Source organism: Colossoma macropomum, unplaced genomic scaffold, assembly GCF_904425465.1.
Source record: "Colossoma macropomum unplaced genomic scaffold, Colossoma_macropomum, whole genome shotgun sequence".
In the NCBI taxonomy this organism is placed as follows: Eukaryota; Metazoa; Chordata; class Actinopteri; order Characiformes; family Serrasalmidae; genus Colossoma; species Colossoma macropomum.
The window spans coordinates 38095048-38117083 of record NW_023494805.1 but is presented as its reverse complement, the minus strand read 5'-3'; the positions used below and the strand labels follow the sequence as shown (position 1 = coordinate 38117083).

The window sequence follows — 22036 nt, the reverse complement described above, 5'->3', positions numbered from 1 at the left end:
GACTTTCTTTTTTTTTAATCTCCTCAGAAATATCTCCTGAAAAATGACTTGTACTTAATGGCGGTTTTGAAATTAAATAAACAGAGAATGCTCTCTAACTGTTGCACAGTACTCTGTATGATACTTCAAGGCATTTTCACAATACACCATATGCATATTTATTTTTCTGAGGTTTAATAAGCTGGAAAAGACCATAGAAATCATAGAAAAAATCATTGACATTGCTTTTCCATATCTTATGCTGATGGTCAAACCTTATTCTCTGCTGTTATTGTTGCTGTCCGGTGTTGACCAGAGGAGGATGAATTCCCTTTTTGAGTCTTGGTTCCTCTTAAGGTTTCTTTCTTGCCACTGTTGCCATTGGCGACGCTCATGGGGGCTCGGACTCTGATTTCTTTCCTGTAAAGCTGCTTTATGACAACGTCTGTTGTAAAAAGCTCTATATAAATAAACTTTGACTTGACTTGACCAGGAGGAGTAGCGCCACTAAAACACTGCATTAGCTATGCATACAGTGTTTTTTACTCTTTTTATTCAGTGTTTCACATCCTGCTGTTTATGTAGTTATCAAAGGGTATCGGTATCGTTCCAGTATCGTTGGATAGCTGTGTTCTCACTTGACATGTGAAATATGGTGGTTAAGTTGCTTTGGCAGTTTTAGGCTACAGTTTGTGTAGCCGGTGCTAGTCTTCACAGTATTTAGCAGTGATTTAATAATAGACTTATTTTCATGCAACAACATTTCAGTGCGCAGAAAAGTTAGCTTACTGTTAGCACAGATATAGATATATAGGTATATTAGTATCAGCAGGTATCGGTATCGTTCCAGTATTGTTAGAAAAGTTGGATCAATAAAGTTTCAGTATCAGTATCGGCACAGAACAAGACAAAGTGGTAAAGTATCATCTCTGTTAACTAACAAATGTCCATTGGTCAAGCTTTTTAACCCCTTTCTGCAGTCCCCAAACCCCTTTCTGATATTTCAGATATTTTCAATTAATATGATGAAACAATATACTTTTCTCCATAACTCTGCTATCAGATTAACTAGGACACTGTTGGCCCTCTGTGTGTGACATGTTGTGACTGTGTTGAGCTGCTAGTGAGCAATGAGGGGTAAAAGAGGGAGGGGCGAGAGCCCCCTGCTGTGTGCTCCACAAAGACGGCCAAGCTGAGATAAAACAGACTTTCTTATGAACCACCACCACAAAAAAGTATTTATATAAATATGAAAGAGATGAAAATCCAGCTCACTTTCCATTGAAACATATTCTATCAACATTATTGCATAGCACATAAGCTCCATTGCAAAAAGGGTCACGCACCAACAATAACCACAAGATCCACAAAGGCATATTATGACGCAATTTGACATAATTTATCGCGATAACGATAAAGCATCATCCGCTCACCCACCCCTAGCTTAGAACCTTGCTTTTTCACCGGGTGATGCTTTTTCTAGGTTACAGTAGGCCTAATTACACTCTCTTTATCTGCTTGTTAGAAAGACTCCTACACTCACTCATGCATTAATAACCTCATATATGAATAATAAATGCTGTTACATTGTTTAGCTTGCTTCTGTTAGCGTCAGCTTTGCTTCTTCTGCGTCTTCTCCATCAGCGCTACACGGGAGCGGCAGTAAAAACACGTAGGAAGCGGGCTGATCGAGGATGCGACCAGCGGCGATGGCAAAAAAGCCGGGAAGCAGCCGTCACACTGTGCTCCCCGGCGCGGGGCGAAATCGCACAGTGCCCGGAGAAAAGCACGAGCACGGTCATAAGGAATTGATCAAAGCATCAAAGCAACTTCCCTCTAATTATATGAATATTTTACATAGCGAGATGCTCTTAAATTCACCCGCTGCCTCTCTCTCCCTCTCTGTAATTTACACGGCAATAAACGGGGGCTATATGACACGCATAAACAATGTTGGTGTGCGCCGGCGCGAGTGGGTGAGCGACTGCGGCCGCCTCTACTGTATTTTTTTCCTGGGTGCTAATCGGCCAAGTTGACGTCCTGCTCTGAATATTTCATGGCCGTGCTCGCGGATGCGCGTGTCACATTAATTTGAAGTCGAGAGCGCTCGGCCTCGTCGAACAGCAACTCGACAAAGTGAATAAAACATTAGCATGCAAGCTGCCCTCGCGCTATGCTAGCGCTCGCTGTTTTGCTCCATTGATTGGGGCAAATGTAGAGGACAGTAAACGCCCGGGGGTGCCAAAAAAGGCTAAAGCCTGGCTTGTTTACCCCTAAAGGAAAGAAACAAGGCCTCGCTCCATGGGCCGCCGCTGAGGAAGGCGGATAAATACGCTTCTGAAGTCGGGTGTCATTCCGTAATCTGTGTAATAACCGTATTAGGAACTCTGAGTCTAAGCTGGTTTTCTTTATGGGGGAAAAAGGGATTTTTGAACATTTCTGCTGTGGTACACAAAAACTTTCCAAACCCAATACATTTTGTACTAAGTACATTTTTCCTCTGAATGGCGAATGAATTATGAGTTATTATATGAATATTGCTACATGCTACGCACTCAGTTGACATGCGAAATATGGTGGTTAAGTTGCTTTGGCAATTTCAAGCTACAGTTCATGTAGCTGGTGTTACTTAAGACTTGCTTTCATGCAATGTCAGTTCAGTGCACAGAAGAGTTAGCTTGCTGTTAGCACAGACTAAACAATGTTCATATTTCGCACAGCTGAAGTCATGATTTAAAACACAAAAGATCGTCTATGTTGATTAAGTCGTTAAATATTTTATGTATTAATGCTCTGACCAAGATCCTCTAAGCCTTCATCCTCCATACTTACCTCAGTTTAGCCTTCTTGCTAAGCTAACGTTAGCCCCGAGTGCTAAGGAGGATATATATTAAAAGTAGCATAAGCTTACGGCTTCATACACCACAACACGGGTTTACCTGCTCAAATATCTTTGTTGCCTAAAATTACCTCAATGAGCCAGAATTGCTGGTGGTTTAGCCTTCTTGCTAAGCTAACATTAGCCACAAGTGCTAATGAGGATATATATTAAAACTAGCTAAGCTTACAGCCTTATACATTTACGGCATTTGGCAGACACTCTTATCCAGAGCAACTCACAATGTGATCATTTTACACAGGTAGGTGAAGGTAATGTTAGGAGTCTTGCCCAAGGACTCTTATAACCACTTATACACAAAAAATACAGGTTTACCTGCTCAAATATGAGTTTTTATTCCCTAAACGTATCTCAGTGAGACAGATGCTGGTGGTTTAGCCATCTTGCTAAGCTAACGTTAGCCTTGAGTGTTAATAGTGATATTAAAAGTAGCCTAAGCTCATGGCTTCATACACAAAAACCAGGTTTACCTGCTCAAATATGAGTCTTTATTCTCTAATCTTGCCTGCTGGTGGTTTAGCCTTCTCACTAAGTTACCATCAGCCTCAGGTTTAAACAAGGATATATATTAAAGGTAGCTTAAGCTAACAGCACCACACTCAAAAACATATATATTTGCTCCGATTTGAGTCTATTGAGTCGATTTCTTCTCCAAACGTGTGCCATTGAGCATTCAGTGAACCGCCGTATCCTGTGTGGTTGTGTGTAAAGCTGTTTATGCCTTCTCGATAAGCTAACAGTAGTTTTTAAACGCTAGCGTTTAGCTGCGCAGACGCTGTTTGGCTCCGGTGGGACGTGAGGGCTGAGGTAACAGGGAAGGAGCAACAAATTCTCTCTCTCCCCCTCAGCTCAGGTACTCGCACTGCCATTAAGGAGAACCAGCTTACGGTTTAACATTTAGCGCGAATTCAAGCTGCTTCTCACGGCTCTCAGCTGTGCTTGGGGCTCGGGTGGGCGCTAGCCTCATGTTGCCTGGCACATCCTCTCATTTGCATATTTTAGGATACTGGACTATCCTAAAGACTATAGAGATATCCAGCTTAGACCTGGAGTTGCTAATATGGTCGGGACAATGACTACAGACTGACAACACAGGTCTGTGAAGGCTACTTTATCTACGAGCCAGCACGAAAACAGTGATTAGCGTCCAGCCAACAATGTGGCGCATGCTAATTAGCACTGAGCTCAGGTTTTGGATGGGTTTGGCTTAAAAACAATGATGTTTCATTATATTTGGCTGTGAAAATGTCGTTTCGAGGCTTCACTGATTATCTTTGCTTTGCAGAGACACTTATGGACAGCAAGTGGGCCACAACCGAGCTGGCCTGGACCACCTATCCAGAAAGCGGGGTGAGTAGGCTTGTGTGTCTGTGTGTGTCTGTCCCGTACGTGTCCACACCCACATTTGCGCTAATACCTGCCTCCAAAAAAAAACGAGACAAATGAAAATAGCCCGTTCTGATGAATGGTTTTCTCCCTGAGGCGGCTTCCATTTCTGAAAACGTTTCTTTTCTCCCTTCCATATCCACTTTATTTTACCCGAATGACGGGCGAGGAAATTAACCACCGCAGATTTTGACCTTAAGCTTGACAGACCACCCTTCCCACACCCTCAGCAGCAGCAGCAGCGGCGGCTCTGCTCCTGTAGTAACGATTCGTCTTTGGAATGTACAAGCGGAGTCAGTCAATGGAAACGATGGGGTTGCCATGGCAACAATCTTAAGCAGGCCCGCTCCTCTCTGCCGGCTGGTGCTCGATGTCTGGCATCTCGAAAGCCATACATCATCATAAGTAATGTGCTCCGGCGCAACCCGAGATAAACACATGCTTCCCCTCGCGCCGCGCAGCTTCTTAATTGTGTCGTGCGAAGTTCTTCGACCCAAATGTCACCTTGGAAAACGCATCGTATTTACCCAAACAGCTGACAGAGGAATGGCTTCAGGCAGCGCAAGGTCTGGTCCAAGCCTTGGGTACAAGTTGTAGCTCTTACAACACTTCTAACCTTTAAAAGTCAAGAGTTTGCATATTTACATAATAATTACATAGTAATTACATAATAATTACATTAAAATGCATTTATGTTCAGTAATAACAGGTTCGAGTAGGCACTTCTCACTTTTTCTGTTTGTTTAAGTCTCAGACAATGACAAACACATAGCAGAAGGGTGTTTTTTCTTTCTTTCAAAGAAAAGTATACAAACAATAATAACATAATCATAATAAAGTATTTTCTCTCTTATTTCCTAACCCAAATATGGTATTGATTGAAACTTTTGACAGAACATGAACTTGTCTGCTTGTTTTAAAGCACTTTGGATGAGAAAGAAATGAAATAAAATGACTACAAGTGGAAAATACTTAGTTATGGTACTTAATTTTGGAAGATTAGTAATATTGAATTGAATATTGAAGTAAGATTGATTTTGTTGAATTACATTTCCAAGAGAAAAAAAACGTACTTTTGTATTTTTATTTAGAACTTTATAGTACTGAAACATCTGACAGCTGTGCTAATTTGTCTTTTGGGATCACCAAAATTTATGAAGCATTTTGGCTGAAAAACATCAAAAGTGTTTCGGTTTTTGCCCAAAAAAAGAAATAAAAGCTGAAAAAAAAGAAGCGAATAAATAGATCTAAGAGTGAAGCATCAAAATCTATCGCTTAATAATTTAAATGATGATGAAATAAAAAACATTATGACCTATTATCCATGATGCTTCTTTCGATGCTTCCACTGATCAGACTGATTCAAACAGTTTGAGCCGCAGCAGATCAACAGTGAATCAGCCACTTATATCTATTTTGCGGTTTCTGTTAAGAATAGATTCATAATCTCTGTTCATGCTGAATATCGAGCAGATAAAACGACCAAGAACTTCTCTGCTACAGGGTTTAATACCACTTAAAAACACGACATCCTGCTTGATAGGCAAAACACAGCAAAACATCAGCAGCTGAAAGTCCCTGCCAGCATGCTAATGCCATGTAGTTCATGAAATTAGGAAAAAAATTACAAACGACAGAGCCGAAGTGCAAATAATCACTAAAAATAATGGAATTATTGCCAAACTTTGACAACAAAGATCAAGGATGTTGGCTTGTATGGCACATACTGTACCTTACGTATTGTAATCGAGTTTATCTTGTGTAAACTAAAAGCAGATTTGATCAGTAATAAGAGTATTTTCTTGGATTACGTTGTTGTTTTCTTGTTTATGTAATTACGTATGTGTAAACGTAGAAGTTTACACTCAAGTAGTTGCCTCCACTTTTACTTAAGTAAGATTTTGACAGTCATACTTTCACTATAGATAGTATAATTAATACAATAAAAACACTAAATATAATTTCTTTATACTTTTTCCGTCTCTGCAAATGACAGCATGCTTTCATTATCACTCGCAGTAACTGCGGCTTCTGAGGCTCGAGGATGAAGAGGTCTAGAGCATGCGAGGGAGGGGGCGTCTAATCCTTATTGGTTAGAGACAACATGAAGTGCCTGATTGAAGAGGGAAGATTAAAGAAGTTCTACATGAAGTGAAGGAAATGCTTGATAGAGCAGGGATGATTAGCGTATCACGAATTGCCGAACGACCTACATTCGGAGCCCTTATCTTCCTCGGCTAATACGTGAAATAACTCCCAAGTCTGGATTGGCAATCCGGTGATCGACAACTTTCAGAGTGCCCTCAAGCTCACTCAGGTCTATTGGCAGTTTAATTCAGCTCGACTCTTCCTAAAGAGACAGTCAAAAGTCTGGACACACCTCCTCAGAAGGAAGTTCCTTTATTTTTATGGTTTGTCGACATCAAATGAATGAAACAACACGTCAGAAATATCCATCTTCTGCCAACTAGGGCCATCCCTGATTGGCCTAAATGCACTAACGAGGATAGGCATTCCATCAATTACCTTTTAATGAGGCACACATAGTAATTAGGAGGACATAATGATTGTGGGTCAGCAAGTTTTGAATGAATACTAATTGCTCGTAGATTGAAATGCCTTCAAGATTACGAAAAACATACGTCGTCCAAACTTTTGACTGGTAACATTTCGATTTCAAGAACATTACATCAGCAGATGGAATCATTTCTGCTTATAAATGATAATATTGATATTTTTTGGTCCCAAATGATATGAGCTGGGTTTCCTGAAAGCATCTTAGCACAAAGATGGTTCTTAAATGGTAGAGCGAGCATCACTCAGAACACTCTCCCTCCTCCAGTTAAGATGATCGTAACGCTGAGTTGCTTTCGGGAAGCTGGAGGCTGAGACGTGATTAGTGTTTTTGACTGGAACTCGTTCTTCCCCGCAGTGGGAGGAGGTCAGCGGCTACGACGACTCCATGAACCCCATCCGGACGTACCAGGTGTGCAACGTCCTGGAGCCCAACCAGAACAACTGGCTGCGGACGGACTTCATCCCGCGCCGGGGCGTCCTGCGCGTTTACGTGGAGCTCAAGTTTTCGGTGCGGGACTGTGCCAGCATCCCCAACATCCCCGGCTCCTGCAAGGAAACCTTCAACCTCTTCTACTACGAGTCGGACGGAGACACGGCCACGGCCTCCAGCCCGCCGTGGAGGGAGAACCCTTACGTTAAGGTCAGATGGAGTGCGTTTGGTGGGCTGGTTTTTGGGAGACCGAGGACCATCCTCCATTTTAAAGATCCTGACCAATCACATCTTTTCTGCACTTCCAATAAGAGAGCACAGTTCTGTAGTTTGCGTAGATCTAATGTTGCTCTGCAGAGTTTGCTATAGCATTGGTTTAGCCATGCTAACAAAAACTCTGTAGCCCTATTTCAGCTCCTATTTGGGTTTCGGGCTCAGTTTCTTTTTCATATTAGTAGCAATGTGTGAGCTGTTTGTTGAATTTGGTTGAATCATTGCTTCTGTTTAGTCTAGCTAAGAAAGGAAAAGCCGGCAAGCATGTACCAAAATGCAAGGTAGCTCCAAAGAGTTCACTGTTTATTTTTATAACCTAGCTTTTACGTTATTTACCTGCCACCTTCCAGCCCCTCTGACATGATTATGAAATCTTTGGGGATGGGATTTGTTTTTGTTCTGGAATGATACTGTACTGTATTCCTATTTAGAACTTCAAAGTACTCAAAAGTATTCAAAAAGCCAGGATTATTTACTTTCCCTTCCTTATTGTCAGTGAGTTGAATTCCTGTGCATTTGAATTTACTGTATTCTTTATTTTAAATCTCCATCCAAATATCATTTTAAAATGAAACGTCCAAAAGTTGTCCTAATTTGTCTTTTGGAAGCATTGAAATTTCCACCTAGGAAACATTTCAGCTGAAAACGGTAAAAGTTTTTCGATTTTTTGCCAAAAGAGAAATAAAGGCCGAAAAAACGAGCGATTAAATAGATCTAAGAGTGAAGCATCAAAATCTAACGCTCAACAAATAATTTAAATGATGATGAAAATAAAACATTATGACTTATTATCCATGATGCTTCTTTCGATGCTCCACTGATCAGACTGATTCAAACAGTTTGAGCCGCAGGAGATCAACAGTGAATCAGCTGCTTCTAACTATTTTGCGGTTTCTGTGAGAGACGAGATTCATGATCTCTGTTCATGCTGGGTGTCAAGAGAGGATACAACGACCAAGAACTTCTCCACTACAGGGTTTGTTACCCCTTAAAAACATGACATCCTGCTCAATAGGCAGAATACAGCAGAACAACAGCAGTTGAAAGTTCCTGCCAACATGGTAATGCAGTTTAGCTTTTGAAATGAGGAAAAAGTTAACAAGCAACAGAGCGAAAGTGCAGAGAATCACTGAAAATAATGGAATTGTTGCCCAACAACAAGCAACTCACAGAAAAGCATACCCCAATGCTACTAATATGAAAACAACTGAAGCCGAAACTCAAAAAGTAACAGAAATTGGGCTACAGAGGTTTTGTTAGCATGGCTACACCCGTGCTATAGCCAACTCTGCAGAGCAACATAGGATCTATGCAAATCACAGGACTGTGTTCTCTTATTGGAAGTGCAGAAGGGTATTATTTGGAAAAGACTGGTCAGGATTGAGGATGGGATTTGTTTTTGTTCTAAAATGATGCAGCACAGTGGAGAACTTTGCTTCTCCTCATTATAATCTTAATCTGTCCTGTTTCAGATTTTGGTAAAATGGTGTGAGATGTGTTTCTACGAGTTACGTCCATTAGCGACTGATATTAACAAGACCTTTTTCACTTGGCCTCATCATTTCCCTAGACGCCATCTTAAGAGCCACTCCATTACTTTCTCAGCTCAAGTGAAGGGCGAGAGATTGAGTGAGCACAAGTGTCAATTTCAGCAGCAAAACTTGCCCAGAAATGATTGCGACTCGACATGATTCCCTTTTCAAACCTGAAAATAACAGCGACCAAAGCTGTGGATTAGCCATAGCGGTAAACAGCATTTGCTGGGCATGCTAAAGGCTACATGTCTAAAAACAACGTAAAGAAAAAAAGGCACTACACCGACTTTATATCTAGACAAAACAGTTATTCAGAAGTTTTATGTATGTTATGTTTGTATGGCAAAGTTTGCATGGCTAGCTGATTAGCTAACTGAGGCCAACCTAGCTGAGGGCGTCTGGTCCTCACTATCTGCACCTCCACTTCGGCCACTTCGAGTGGCTATTTGATTTAAGAAGTTTGTGAGTCAAAGTGGACGATGGTTTGTTAAAAAGGATTGAAGCAGGGCCTCAGATTAGACCCATTTCTGTAGCCTTACAGAAAGAACTGTAGGACCAGCTGTATAACAGTTATTGTACAGCTTTTGTAGTGTGAGATAAATATATGATTATGAAAACTGAACACTTGTTGACAATAAATGCAGCTCAAATAATTGCAGTCAGGTAATTTTGTTATTATAAGAAATTTGTCACAGGCCTATTGTACCTATAGAATTCCCTGTAGTATTCCTATAGATATGGGCTGAAATATTAATCATTTTTTGTATTGAAATCACAATTTAAAAGAAGTGCAAATTTAAATCTCAAGAGCTGCAATTTTAATTGTAGCCTACGTTATCAACAACATTGTCTTAGATTTAGGCCAATAGCATGGCACTTGTGAACTGCCTGTTGATGAGATAGACCAATTAAAATCAACCAAACACCCATGTGCTGTGACGTCACAACCACAACTAACTGGCAGTCGGGCATGGTACGTCCAGCGTTCCAGCCTCAAGCTGGAAAAAGCAGATATTCTGGTCTGATAACAGGCCTGGAACTTAATTGATAGTAAATAATCGCAGTTTAAATTGCAGTCGCAATAGAATTCAGAATAATCGCAATTAGCTATTCTCCCCAAATTGCTTAGCCCTACTTTTCTTCTTCACAAGGCGTTTTGAACCTCTAACCCTCAGCCAACATGTTCTCCTTCCGCTGTAGGTGGACACCATCGCCCCTGATGAAAGTTTCTCCCTGCTGGAGTCGGGGATCGTGAACACCAAAGTCCGGAGCTTCGGCCCACTCTCCAAAGCCGGCTTCTACCTGGCCTTCCAGGACCTGGGCGCCTGCATGTCCCTCATATCTGCCCGGGTCTTCTTCAAGAAGTGCTCCACCACCATCGCCAGCTTCGCCGTGTTCCCCGAGACGGCCACGGGCGCCGAGGCCACTTCGCTGGTCATCGCGGCGGGAGCCTGCGTCCCCAACGCCGTGGAGGTGTCCGTCCCCCTCAAGCTCTACTGCAACGGAGACGGCGAGTGGATGGTTCCCGTGGGATCCTGCACCTGCATGCCGGGCTTCGAGCCGGCCAAGAAAGACACCCAATGTCAGGGTAAGCGGCGGGGTATTATCCGACTTAAGCGGCTTTTCCACCGAAGCCTTTTGAGCGCTTTTCTGGCAGATGTCACAAATTGAAAAGAGGAGATGCCAAGGGCGTACGCCGCCCGGCAAAAGTTTGGAGACACCTAGCTTCTCAAAAAGTTTTTTAATTCGAGTGAGAAAGCTGTCTTTGTGACGGGGCTGCCTTGGGAATAATGCCGAACTCCTGGCGTTTTGTCCTTTGTTGTGGTGTCAGCACGGTATTAAACCACTGTTAGGCCAAATGTTTCAAAGTCATTGCTGTCAGAACGAAACCACGTGTCTCCAAACTGGTGGATTTACAGGAAAGGAAAAAACATTCTTAACTTGTAATGGAAGTTAATGTAAAAATATTTTTTCCCAAGTAGTTTTGGACTATTTCTGTTGATCTGTACATCATGAAATTTAGGGTAATTTGAGTTTTCAAACTGCAAGAAAGTAAAAAATGCCAAAAATTGAGATACAATGTTTCGGCACAAGAGTGACAGTAAGTTTCTTCAACACTAGTTTAGTGCATTTATGATCTATCTGTGGTTTTTACATACCGAAGACAGTCATAATTCACTTTTATCTGTCCATTTTTCAATTTCTCTTTATCCCTTAAAATTAAGCTCTTTTTGTTACTGTGACTTTAGAACTGATATACGTAAACGAGCTCTGTTCTGATTGGCTGCACAGCGCAATTACGCCTCATTCAAAAAGCAGTTCAGGCTGAAACACACCTTATAACTTCAATGTGGAGCTAAACTGCTGTAGGCTGAATAAGTGTGTAAATGATTTTGCTGTTGTGACATCACAAAACTAATGAATTTGAATTATGATGTTGCAGCTTAGTTTTCATAAGATAAGATAATCCTTTATTAGTCCCACGAAGGGGATTATCTTATCTTATGAATACTAAGCTGCAACATCATATTTCAAATTCATTAGTTTTGTGATGTCACAAGAGCAAAGTCATTTACGCAGGTCCACTCATTCAGCCCACAGCAGTTTAACTCCACCCACATATATGGGCTGTGTGAACTGAGAAGTGAATGGTATGTTTTGAAACTTTAAAGACTACGTCAAACTCTTTTATGCCGTTTTCCATGATATGGGCCCTTTAAATGCAACTTTTTTCTTTAAATTAAGCTCCAGGCCTTTGCCAAGAAGGCCAGTCCATCATTTTGTCCTGCCTGAGGACTGAGCACTGAATGTATTGTGCCAGAATGCCAGTTCACGAGCTCTGCATTATTAGGTTTAATTTCCCCACTTAAAACTTGCTAAGACAACTGTGAATAATGGAGCGTATAATTAAAGGGCCCATATGCTACAATCCTCTCACAGTTTTTCCCTTTGAGGTCCACTTATAACATCTGTGTGACTTTATACACCAAAAACAGTCATCATTCAGTTTTACATGACCTCTCTTTATCTCTCAGACTTAAACAGGCTGTTTTTGTTACTGTGCCTTTAAGACTGATATATGTAAATGAGCTCTGTTCTGATTGGCTGCCCAGCAAAAAGCAGTCTGGACTGAAATATTCCTCGTACATTCCTCACACATTTTCACACAAAGTGAAGGACAAACGTCGTGCTTAAATGATTGGGAAAAAATGGAGACACATGATTTTCTTTGGGCAGTGACGATATATCATAACAGGTGGGCGATACGGTAAAAATATTGCATCACGATACTTCAAGACTTTTTCATGATACACAATATGCGTCACAATTCTTAATTTTTCTGAGGTTTAATCAGTTGGAAACAGGCAAAATAGAACCTGTAGTGCCGCATATTAAACATACTAATAATGAAATGAAAAATGAATGAAAGTATATGTGACATTTGCTGCAAAAGTCATGGCACGGTACTGTTTAGTGCTCTGTATTTTAAACGAAATGGTCACTAAAACGTAAATAAAGCATAATATAATTATAAATAGAAAACAAAATACCTGACGATCCAAAAAAAGTGGAATGGTTTTTCATAGGAGGGGCTCAGTTATACCGTGCTATACGTTTTTGACCACACTGCCCGCTGCTAATTTGCAGGTATCTTAATTGAAAAGTTGCTTGAGAAAATTAAAATGTCACAAGAAGGCAAACTTTTGACCTTTTGAACGTTTTTTACACTGAGTTGTTAATTCCCGAGGTCAGAAAGAGGCCTTTAACGCTCTCTTCTCTCTTATTATCAGCTTCCTCCTGGTTTGAACAGATTAAACCTGAGGAAAGCTAATTGGATGGTGACTTTGTTAGTTATGAGTCCCCCTGAAACTCAAGACAGAGGGTTTCGGTACGAATTAGCGCTTCGCTGTGAATAAGAAGAACAGGAGGATTTCTAGAAGCTCTTTATGTTGGGAAGAATGTGAGGGATCCGTCCAAGCCGTCTGCTCCGAGCTGGAGCTGATTTATTTATTTTTTTCTGAAGATGAAGAAGGAGAGAGAAGAAGGAGCAGATCAGAAATGGGCGGAGGGCTGCGGTTAGCATCAGAGAACAAAGCTAGCAGGCCGAGAGCTGCTCCTGACAGATCTGATAGGGTCCTAACAGAGCGATAGAGCGGAGACGGATGGTGCTGCAGAAAAGAGGAGGGGGAGAGAGAGAGAGAGAGGGAGGGAGAGACAGAGAGAGAGAGAGATCCACAGATAGATGGGGCACGCAGAGGGACAAACAAACAAAGGAAGACGAAGAGAGGGTCGAGGAGGGAGGGGACGGAGGAATGTGTGACAAAAAAGATAAGTTGCAGTCAAAAGTTTGGGCACACCTGAGTGAATGCATTTGTCTCTGAGTCTAAAATACGTCTTTGTCTAAAGGCTTATGCTGAAAGGCTTGCAATACAGTACTGCGCAGAAGTCAGGGACCACCCTTTCGTTTGTTTATGCTACAATCAGAATGGCCGTTAAGCACAAGTTATTCCTTTTTCAGTGTCAGGAAAAAAGCAGGAAACAGAAAAAGACACAACACTTTGTTTAATATCAAATCTATCACTATTTAAAGGGGAATTTGACTGATTTTCCAACATTTCTACATAATTAGATGGCTGAGATGTAAACAGAGTCATTCAGAGTGGTTTGGTGTGAAATGCTCTGTTCTAGAGAAACTTACAGAGTCAGAATTGTTCACAGTGGTGGTGAATGGAAGCAGACGTCTGAGGAGTTAAAAGCCTGTAAAAGCTACTTCAGTTATACGAAATTGTTATGATGATGATGATAGTTAGGCTTGATACATTGTTTGAAAGTAGTATTGATAGAAAAATTGCCTATAAAAAGGATTTTTAATAATCCATTCATGGTGGAGAGATACGTGCAGGGTGCTCTGAGGCAAAATAGACCCCCAAAAACACTATTTTTTTCAGATTTATGACTATTTTACCATAATCAGTATGACAAATTTAATCTCAGAAGACACGTGTAGGTTCACTGATCATTTTGGATAGTAAATAAAATGGCTATATTTGTGTTGTAGTCATGGCGTCTCCTGGTTCCCATCACTACCACTGTAATGAAATCTGAGTCTGTAAGTTTCTCTATAATGAACCATTTTACATCGAACTACTCTGAATAACTCTGTTACATCTCAACAATTGAATTATGCAGAAAGTATAAAAAATTGGTGCAGTTCCTCTTTTAATTTGGCCACTCTTTACTTCTGTGCACCCTGCTTCTGCTTTAATTCCTAATGTTAAAACCAGTGAGTTACTTTTACTGAAAAAAGGAAATAAACAAAAAAATGAACATTTGCACCAGAACACCGAACACTAGAAAATGTGAGGGAAGGTTTTAAGGACTGATAAGTCTAAGTAGTAATTGGGATTAATTGAATTCGTGAAAAGCAGGTAATGCAACCAACTTCTAAGACTGAACTTTGGAGATGTGAAAAAATGTTCCCATTTTTAGAAAAGAATGGAAGCTGTAATAAAGGCATAACTGGACACTTAAAATGTATCACATTTAGTTGTTGAGGCATCTGTTATAAATAAATGTTTTCCGTTTTTTTCCTGTTGCGGAAAAGTGAAAAACTACTTCTTTGCCACTTTGATTGGAAATGAAATAAATGGAAAGGCACAGTACTGAATGTTGCTGAAATATAATATTGAGACAAATATAATTAGTAGGGTTTGGTGCTTATGCAAAACAATTTTTAATATAAACTAGAATAGTACATTTCCTGAAGAAAAGGCAGTGATTGCACAGCATAAACCTAATGCTAGGTGTTTGCTAAGTTGTTGCTAGTTGTCGCTAAAATGAATGGGTGTCTATGGGAGAAACGAGGGAAGAAAAAATGACACATAGAGGAGTGCGGGTCAGTATGGCTGTGGATTAGAGTTTGGGGACCTGCCCTGAGTGAGTACATGTACTTTGGTGGCTGTGGGGAATAAGAAAGATTAGGGCTTTGTTGGGAGTGAAAATGAATGGGAGTCTATGGGAGAAACGAGGAAAGAAAAAACGACACAGAGAGGAGTGCAGGTCAGTATGGCTGTGGATTAGATCTTGGGGACCTGCCCTGAGTGAGTACATGCAGTTTGGCTGTTGGGCAAAGGAAATAATTAGGCTTGTGTGGGGGGCAGATCAATGGGAGTCTATGGGAGAAACAAGGGATGAAAAAAAAAGACAAACAGATGAGTGCGGGTGAGAACAACATTGAACTCGAGCTCGGGTGCTGCCCTGAGATAGTATATGCAAAACTGAGTGTTTTGGTCGAGCAAAAGTGCAGTAGATGGACGTGGAATTTTTCACTCCATTCATTCCTATGGGAAAAAAACGTAATTTTAACGAAGATTTTACGGAAACTGTACGTCAGATCAAAAAGCTGTATACAAGCACACCATTCCCGATCAGACTAAACATTCCGGAGTTGGAACGGTGTCGATATCTTGAAAACTGGGGACCGATGCCTCATTTAATTAGAGGAATGTGGTTCATAAATGCATATGAGCCAATCAGGTGTTTTGTTGCTGGGGTGGGTCTAAATAACACTATTTGGTAGAAGACCAGTATTTCTGATTGGATCAGCCATTAAAACCACCTCCCTGTTTCCACACTCATTGTCCAAATATATATATATTTATTTATATATATAAATGATTATTATAAATGAGAAAATTGTGTAGGCGTGTCCAAAATGTTGATTGGCACTTTAGCCTCTGCCGATTAAAGACCCAACCTGTGGATGTAAAGGAAGTTTCCTCAGAGAGCGCTGCTGCTGCCGTAGAGCTGGAGCTTCATTTGTTTCCATATGGCCGCTCAAGGTTAAGAGCGCGCCTTAAAGAACTGATAAACGACTCCCTGCGGGGGCCGCCACTTGGCCATGGGACGAGGAGTTTGGGGGGGGAGAGTCTAATTTCCTTTATCACCTCTCAGGCTGTAATCCGCAAGCTGACGGACAGCACAAACACACACACATACACACACACCAGGGACGCAGGCGGGCCTGTTAGCGTTTATCTCTCTCTCTCTCTCCCCCTCTCTCTCTCTCTGTGTCTCTCTGTCTCTCTCTCTCTCCGGTCTCGTTCACCCCCTCTCCATCTGAATGCGGAACGGCACGCGTGTTAAGGGGCCACTCGCTCGGATTTTCCACTTTCTTATTATCCTCACACCCTCTCTTTCGGAAGGGAAGTAATATATATCATGCGAGGAATACTGAAGCTGCCTGGTCTGTACCTGAGGTGTAATTCAGCTACTGCAATATGGACAGCAGTAATGCCAGCAGTGGCCATTCCAGCTCTTCAGCTATTTCCACATATATATGATTTAGGCAGGGAGGAGGAAGGGTGTGGGGAACCGCCGCCGTCCACCGTGCGAATTGAAAGGAGAAATAACACAACAGCATGCGCAGTTTAGCCATTTTCCCCAGCTAGCGTGTCATACACCTAACTACTAGCTTGTAGCTCCACCTTGCTAGTGCAGCTAACGCATGAGGTTTTTGATTTCTGTGGTAATTTTTTTTGTGACAATTCTTTTTGGATTCAATAGCATCATTTACAGAATCTAGAAATGTGCCTTTGTTTTTTTTCCCCCAAAAATGCATCTTAAACCTAAATTTTGTCTGTATGTTTCTCAATTTCATTAAAAAACAGATCATATAGATATCACACAGTGTCAGAAAGCCCATAAGCAAGTCTATTTAAGATTACGTAGCGTGGTTTGAGGGGACTGTTGATTTAGACATGCAGTTTTCACAGTGCTAATTGGTGGCTATTAGCATTTTTCTCAGCTAGCCTTTTATACACCTACACTTCATTAGCTTGTAGCTCTATTTCGCTAGCATACTGTTAGAGACTCCATGCGTCAGATGCTGTTTTTACTTCTGTGACAATTTGTTTAAATTCTATTTGGATTCATTAGCATCATTAGCAAATTCTAGAAATGTGCCTTTGATTCTTTTCCAAAAAAAGTGTAATAATACGTCACCCAGCTAAAAAATGAGTAGTAGCATCTTGAAACCTGAATTTTGTCTGTACTTTTGTCTATTTTGGTAGATAAAAGCATATCATACAGTGCCACAAACCACATAAGCAAGTCTATTTAAGATGAACCTTAAGCACAACAAAAAACGAAAGTATGTCACCTAGCTTTAAAACAGTGTAGCATCTTGAAACCTGAATCTTCTCTGTACGTTTGTCCATTTTTAGAGATAACCGTGTGTCATACAGTCCCAGAAACCACAAAAGCAAGTCTGTTTAAGATGAACAGCTCAAAATGGTTTGAGTGTCTGATGATTTAGATCAAAGTCTTTCAGGGAAGTCTGTTCACTTGGCGGCCATCTTTGCAGCGCTGCTGTGCAGTTATTTCCAGACTTCTCTCTCTTTGAATGGGGAGTGACCGAAATACTCAAAGGTCAAATTACTGTTTCAGAAACATATTTAAAATCAGTGATAAAATCTAAGAAAAATCACATAAACCGTTTGTAGTGTTTGGCTCAATAACGCACAAAAAATCTTTTTTTGTTGACGGCTGGGACTTTCCCTAACAGACGCCATGTAGAGTGTTGTGAGCTTTCCCATTCATGCTTTTTAGATACACAGTTTGTACAATGCTTATTGGCGACAATAAGCTAGCCCAGCAAGCCTGATATACACTTAACCAGCACTTTATTAACTGTAGCTCTACTTTGCTAGCATGCAGTTAGAGACCGTAGTCCATTTGTGAGATGCTGTTTTTGACTGTGATATTTTTTGTTACCGTTCTCTTTGGATTCATTAGCATGATTTGCAAAATCTAGAATTGTGCCTCAGTTATCGGAATGAAAGGAATATATGGACAGAAAATTGACGATAGTATGTCACCTCGCTAAAAACAATTGTAGCCGTCCTGGAACCTGAATATTTCTTGTACATTTGTCCATTTTTATAGGTAATAGTATGTCATACAGTGTCAGGAACCACATAAACAAGTTTATTTAACAAAAAGACGGTTTGATGCAAGTGCATAATGATTTAGGCACAATGCTAATTTGTGACTAAGTTTTGATTATTAGCTAGATTATCCTTAAAGCCCCAGTGCTAAACTATAGAACCAAATTTCAGACACCAAACATGTCTTGATATCTGGTTTAAGGGAAAAGTTATGTTCTATTTACATGAAACATAGAGTGTTTTTTGATGAACTGTTGCTCTTAAGATGACATGATCAAGCTTTTTCTTGTACCTCCTTTCCAGCCTGTACGCCAGGGTCCTTCAAGTCCAAGCAGGGCGAGGGCTACTGCATGCCGTGCCCTCCTCACAGCCTCGCCACTTCCAGGGCAGCTAACGTGTGTCCATGCCAGAGAGGCTACTACCGCGCAGACAGCGACTCCCCGGACTCTGCCTGCACCAGTAAGTGCCTCCATGTCTCTATTCACGCTGCAAAAATGCAAATAAGAACACATCCTTGATATAGAAAACACTTCTGCACATTTTAAGCCACAATTGCAGTTTATTTGTTGAATTTCACATATTGGGGAAAATGTAAGTGTGGCCTGTGCAAAAGCTTATACATATATAGTTTTTTTAAACTCCAAAATGTTAAAAAATAAATACAAAATAAATACAATTTGTGCACTATAAAATGACATATTTAAGTGTGTTCTCTGTAGAGGATATGTTAACTTAGTTTCACTTAGAAAATTAAAAAAAAAAAAGTTCATTTTGGCATAAAATTCATACAAAGGCCTGAACTTCACCATTCGAGATGGCAGTGATCTGATACCAGGTACTGAGTATCAGTTATTGAGCCAATGTCAGCAGAAAATGCTGGATAGAATATCAGAAGGCAAGGTCAGTTTATTTATATAGCGCATTTCATAAAGGCAATTCAGTGTGCTTTACATAAATAAAAGCAAAAATAACATAGAAAAATAAAGACAAAGTGCTTAAGAGTAAAAAACAATAAAAAAAAAATAAAGAGAAAAAACAGAATGAATCTGATCCACGCTAGTAACAAATTCTGTATATTTTAAGAAGAAATATCAGATCAGGTATCAGTATCAGCAGGTTTTAATATCAGTATTGGAAAAGAAAAAGTGTTAACGTGCCACCTTGTACTATTTGTCTTATGTAAGCATTTTCCAAGCAGGTGTGTCCAAACTTTTGACTGGTCTTGTCACTTTATTAAAACGCTTTGTAGAGCCATGCAGGTGTTCAAGGCCTTTCGTGTATTTCTGTCTCGTTTAATATGTTCAATTTGCTCGATGTCACGGAATAAAGAAGAGATAAAGGTCAACTTCATTGCCGTTATCAAAGAAGGTCCCCGAAGTGCATGTAGAGGAAGGTTCATCACAAGCACTTAGCCTGAGGGATGCCCATGTGAGTGTGTGTGTGTTTTGTGTATGTGTGCATGTCCGATCACAGGATTTGACATGGATTTTAAAGCAGTTTTGCAAAAAAAAAAAATCAAATTTCAGATATCAGACGTACAAATTTCTCCTCACCCCAAATGCAGGAATAATGGACACTATTATGTCACATAGCGAAAAGCGAAATTTCTCATTACTTTTGTACATTTTTATCAATAATGTTGTATCATACAGTATCAGAAACACTGCTGTGTCAGTGTCACTGCTGTGCTAAGAGAGATCCACCATCCAAATAACATCTGGTCAGCAGTCCAGTGGTCAGAAACTGACCAATGATAAAGGGGTCAAGGGGGTCTGATAAACCGTGCAGCAACAGATGGGCCACAGAATGTTTAGAGAATGTTAGTAAAGATCCACCCACGACCCAGAACGATAAGCGGCTTAGAAGATGTGTGTGTGTGTGTGTGTGAGTAAAGATCCACAAATCAGTTTTTGTCAAAATAGTTACATTTACAGCGAGTAATTAGCTTCAAAATTGTATTTATTTTTGTTGTTGTTGTTGTGTAATCACGCTAACATTAGCCTGGTGGTAAATATGGCATCATTTTTTCCAACCTGCCTAAATTAGATTAGGTACAACTATGTAGTTCAACTCACTAGAATTTTATGTTTTCAATCAGACTAAATATGTTTTGTGTATAAAAATGCACAATGGTACGTTACATAGCTAAAAACATTCAAATCTGTATGTACTTTTGTCCATTTTTATAGATTTTTTGTCAGAAACCAGGTAAAAAAGTCCATTTAAGACTACTTACCCGCTCAACACTGTTCAAAGTACGGATGTGCATCCTGGCTAATTTTGATATTCAAGTTTCTGTGAGCAAGTAAAACGCACAAAACCGCTAAGGGTTTTATGGTCTTGCTTTTTAGATGGCAAATTTTGCGACGTGTTTTATTATTCAAAAATAGCTGAGGGAAATCAGCAGATTGCGCTGAATGAGTAACAGAGGCTGCCCCTTCAGATGAGCTAATGCGCCAACTCTTCAGCTTACCAGTACAACATTGGATGCTGATATAAACCCGTCATCTTCTACATGAGGTCTTTTCTCCTCAGTGAAAGATGTGCCAACGTATTTTGTCAGGGAAATATCTTTTGACTGTTTCTGGACCTTCCTAACATCAGCTAGAGTAAGTTAGTTAGCATAGTCCTTAGCAAATTGTCCTCATGCGCTCACACTAAGACACTGTTCCATAGTAGGACAGTGTAGCGTAATATACGTACATATATGTGAATTTCACAGTACTGTCACATTTTACAGTCTTGTTAAAACAAAAAAAATTATTAGCCTAGAAATATATCCTCACTGTTTCTAGACTTAGCCAGCATCAGCTAGAGTAAGTTAGTTAGCCTAGTCAGCGAAAAAGCCACACAAGAGCTGCACTATCGCTGCTTTCTCAATAATGTGCTTCACAATGCGTCTTTATGCACTGAGTGTAAATATGATAGCTGTCCCGTTTTACAGTCCTGTTAAAACAGAAAATCACTGAATTGTTAGCCTAGAAATACATATTCACTGATTCTAGACCTAGCTAGCATCAGCTAGAGTAGGTTAGCATAGTCCTTAGCAAACTGTCTTAATTGTCCTTGCTAACTATGTTAGCTAGCAAAAATAAAGCCATGCAAGAGCTGCACTGTCTCTGCTTTCTCAATAACGTCCTTAACAGTGTATCCTTATGTGCTCACGCTGAGTGTTTCATAGTAGCAAAATGTGATAGGAATACATATTTGAATATATTTGAATATAATACATGCAAATATAACAGTACTGTCCCATTTTACAGTCCTGTCAAACCAGGAAATAGCTGAATTGTTAGCTTGTATATTTTCTCTCTCTCCGTGATGAAAAAATACCCGATTACTGATTTCTGTCTTTAAATACTGACTTCTTAAAATGTTAAGTACTCAAATACTCATGCACATCACTAGTTTGAGGCAAGTGTGTGACGACTTAGCCATGCAGTTTACCATTTAACACAACACTAGCGCTAGTGCCCATGTGTCAAACACAAGGCCCGCAGGCCAAGTCAGGGCCGCGATACAGTCGTATTCGGCATGTGAAATTATTTTAATTCTCTATTATTATTAACTCGTTTCACACTGAGATGCACTACAGTCCCCAGCATGCACTGCAACATAGTGTGCGTTCTGACCCCCAACAACAACTTATGGGTCAGCAGTTACTCAAAAAGAAAAAATGCCCGCTGTCTAGTTCAAGCAAATATGCTAAAACCTAAAACAATTTGTTTTTATTTAGAATTATTTTTGAATAAGTATTCAGTGCCAGTTTTGATGTTGCAGTTCTGGCATATTTTGAATAAACAATGGCCTGTTCATGTGATGGCAAAATGTGAAGTAATAATGAAATAAAAACTCAGCTGGCCCACAGATTGGCTGAGATTTTTTATAAATGGCCCCTTCAGTGGTGGAGTTTGACACCCCTGCACTAGTGCTACGAAGCTAATGTCGCTAACAAGTAATGGAAGCCTAAAGAAGCAAACTTCAGTCACCAAACATTCTTCAACATTAC

General features: G+C 40.3%; 1 protein-coding gene across 1 annotated transcript in view; it reads left to right on the top strand.

Annotated features, from left to right (window-relative positions):
• Window positions 1–22036, top strand: part of ephb3a (eph receptor B3a) — a 54141-nt gene that overhangs the window by 5678 nt on the left and 26427 nt on the right. The window contains exons 2-5 of the mRNA XM_036596695.1: window positions 4164–4228; window positions 7197–7481; window positions 10280–10667; window positions 18331–18486. Of these exons, the coding sequence (XP_036452588.1) occupies window positions 4164–4228; window positions 7197–7481; window positions 10280–10667; window positions 18331–18486 (894 nt within the window). The remainder of the gene's footprint in view (window positions 1–4163; window positions 4229–7196; window positions 7482–10279; window positions 10668–18330; window positions 18487–22036) is intronic.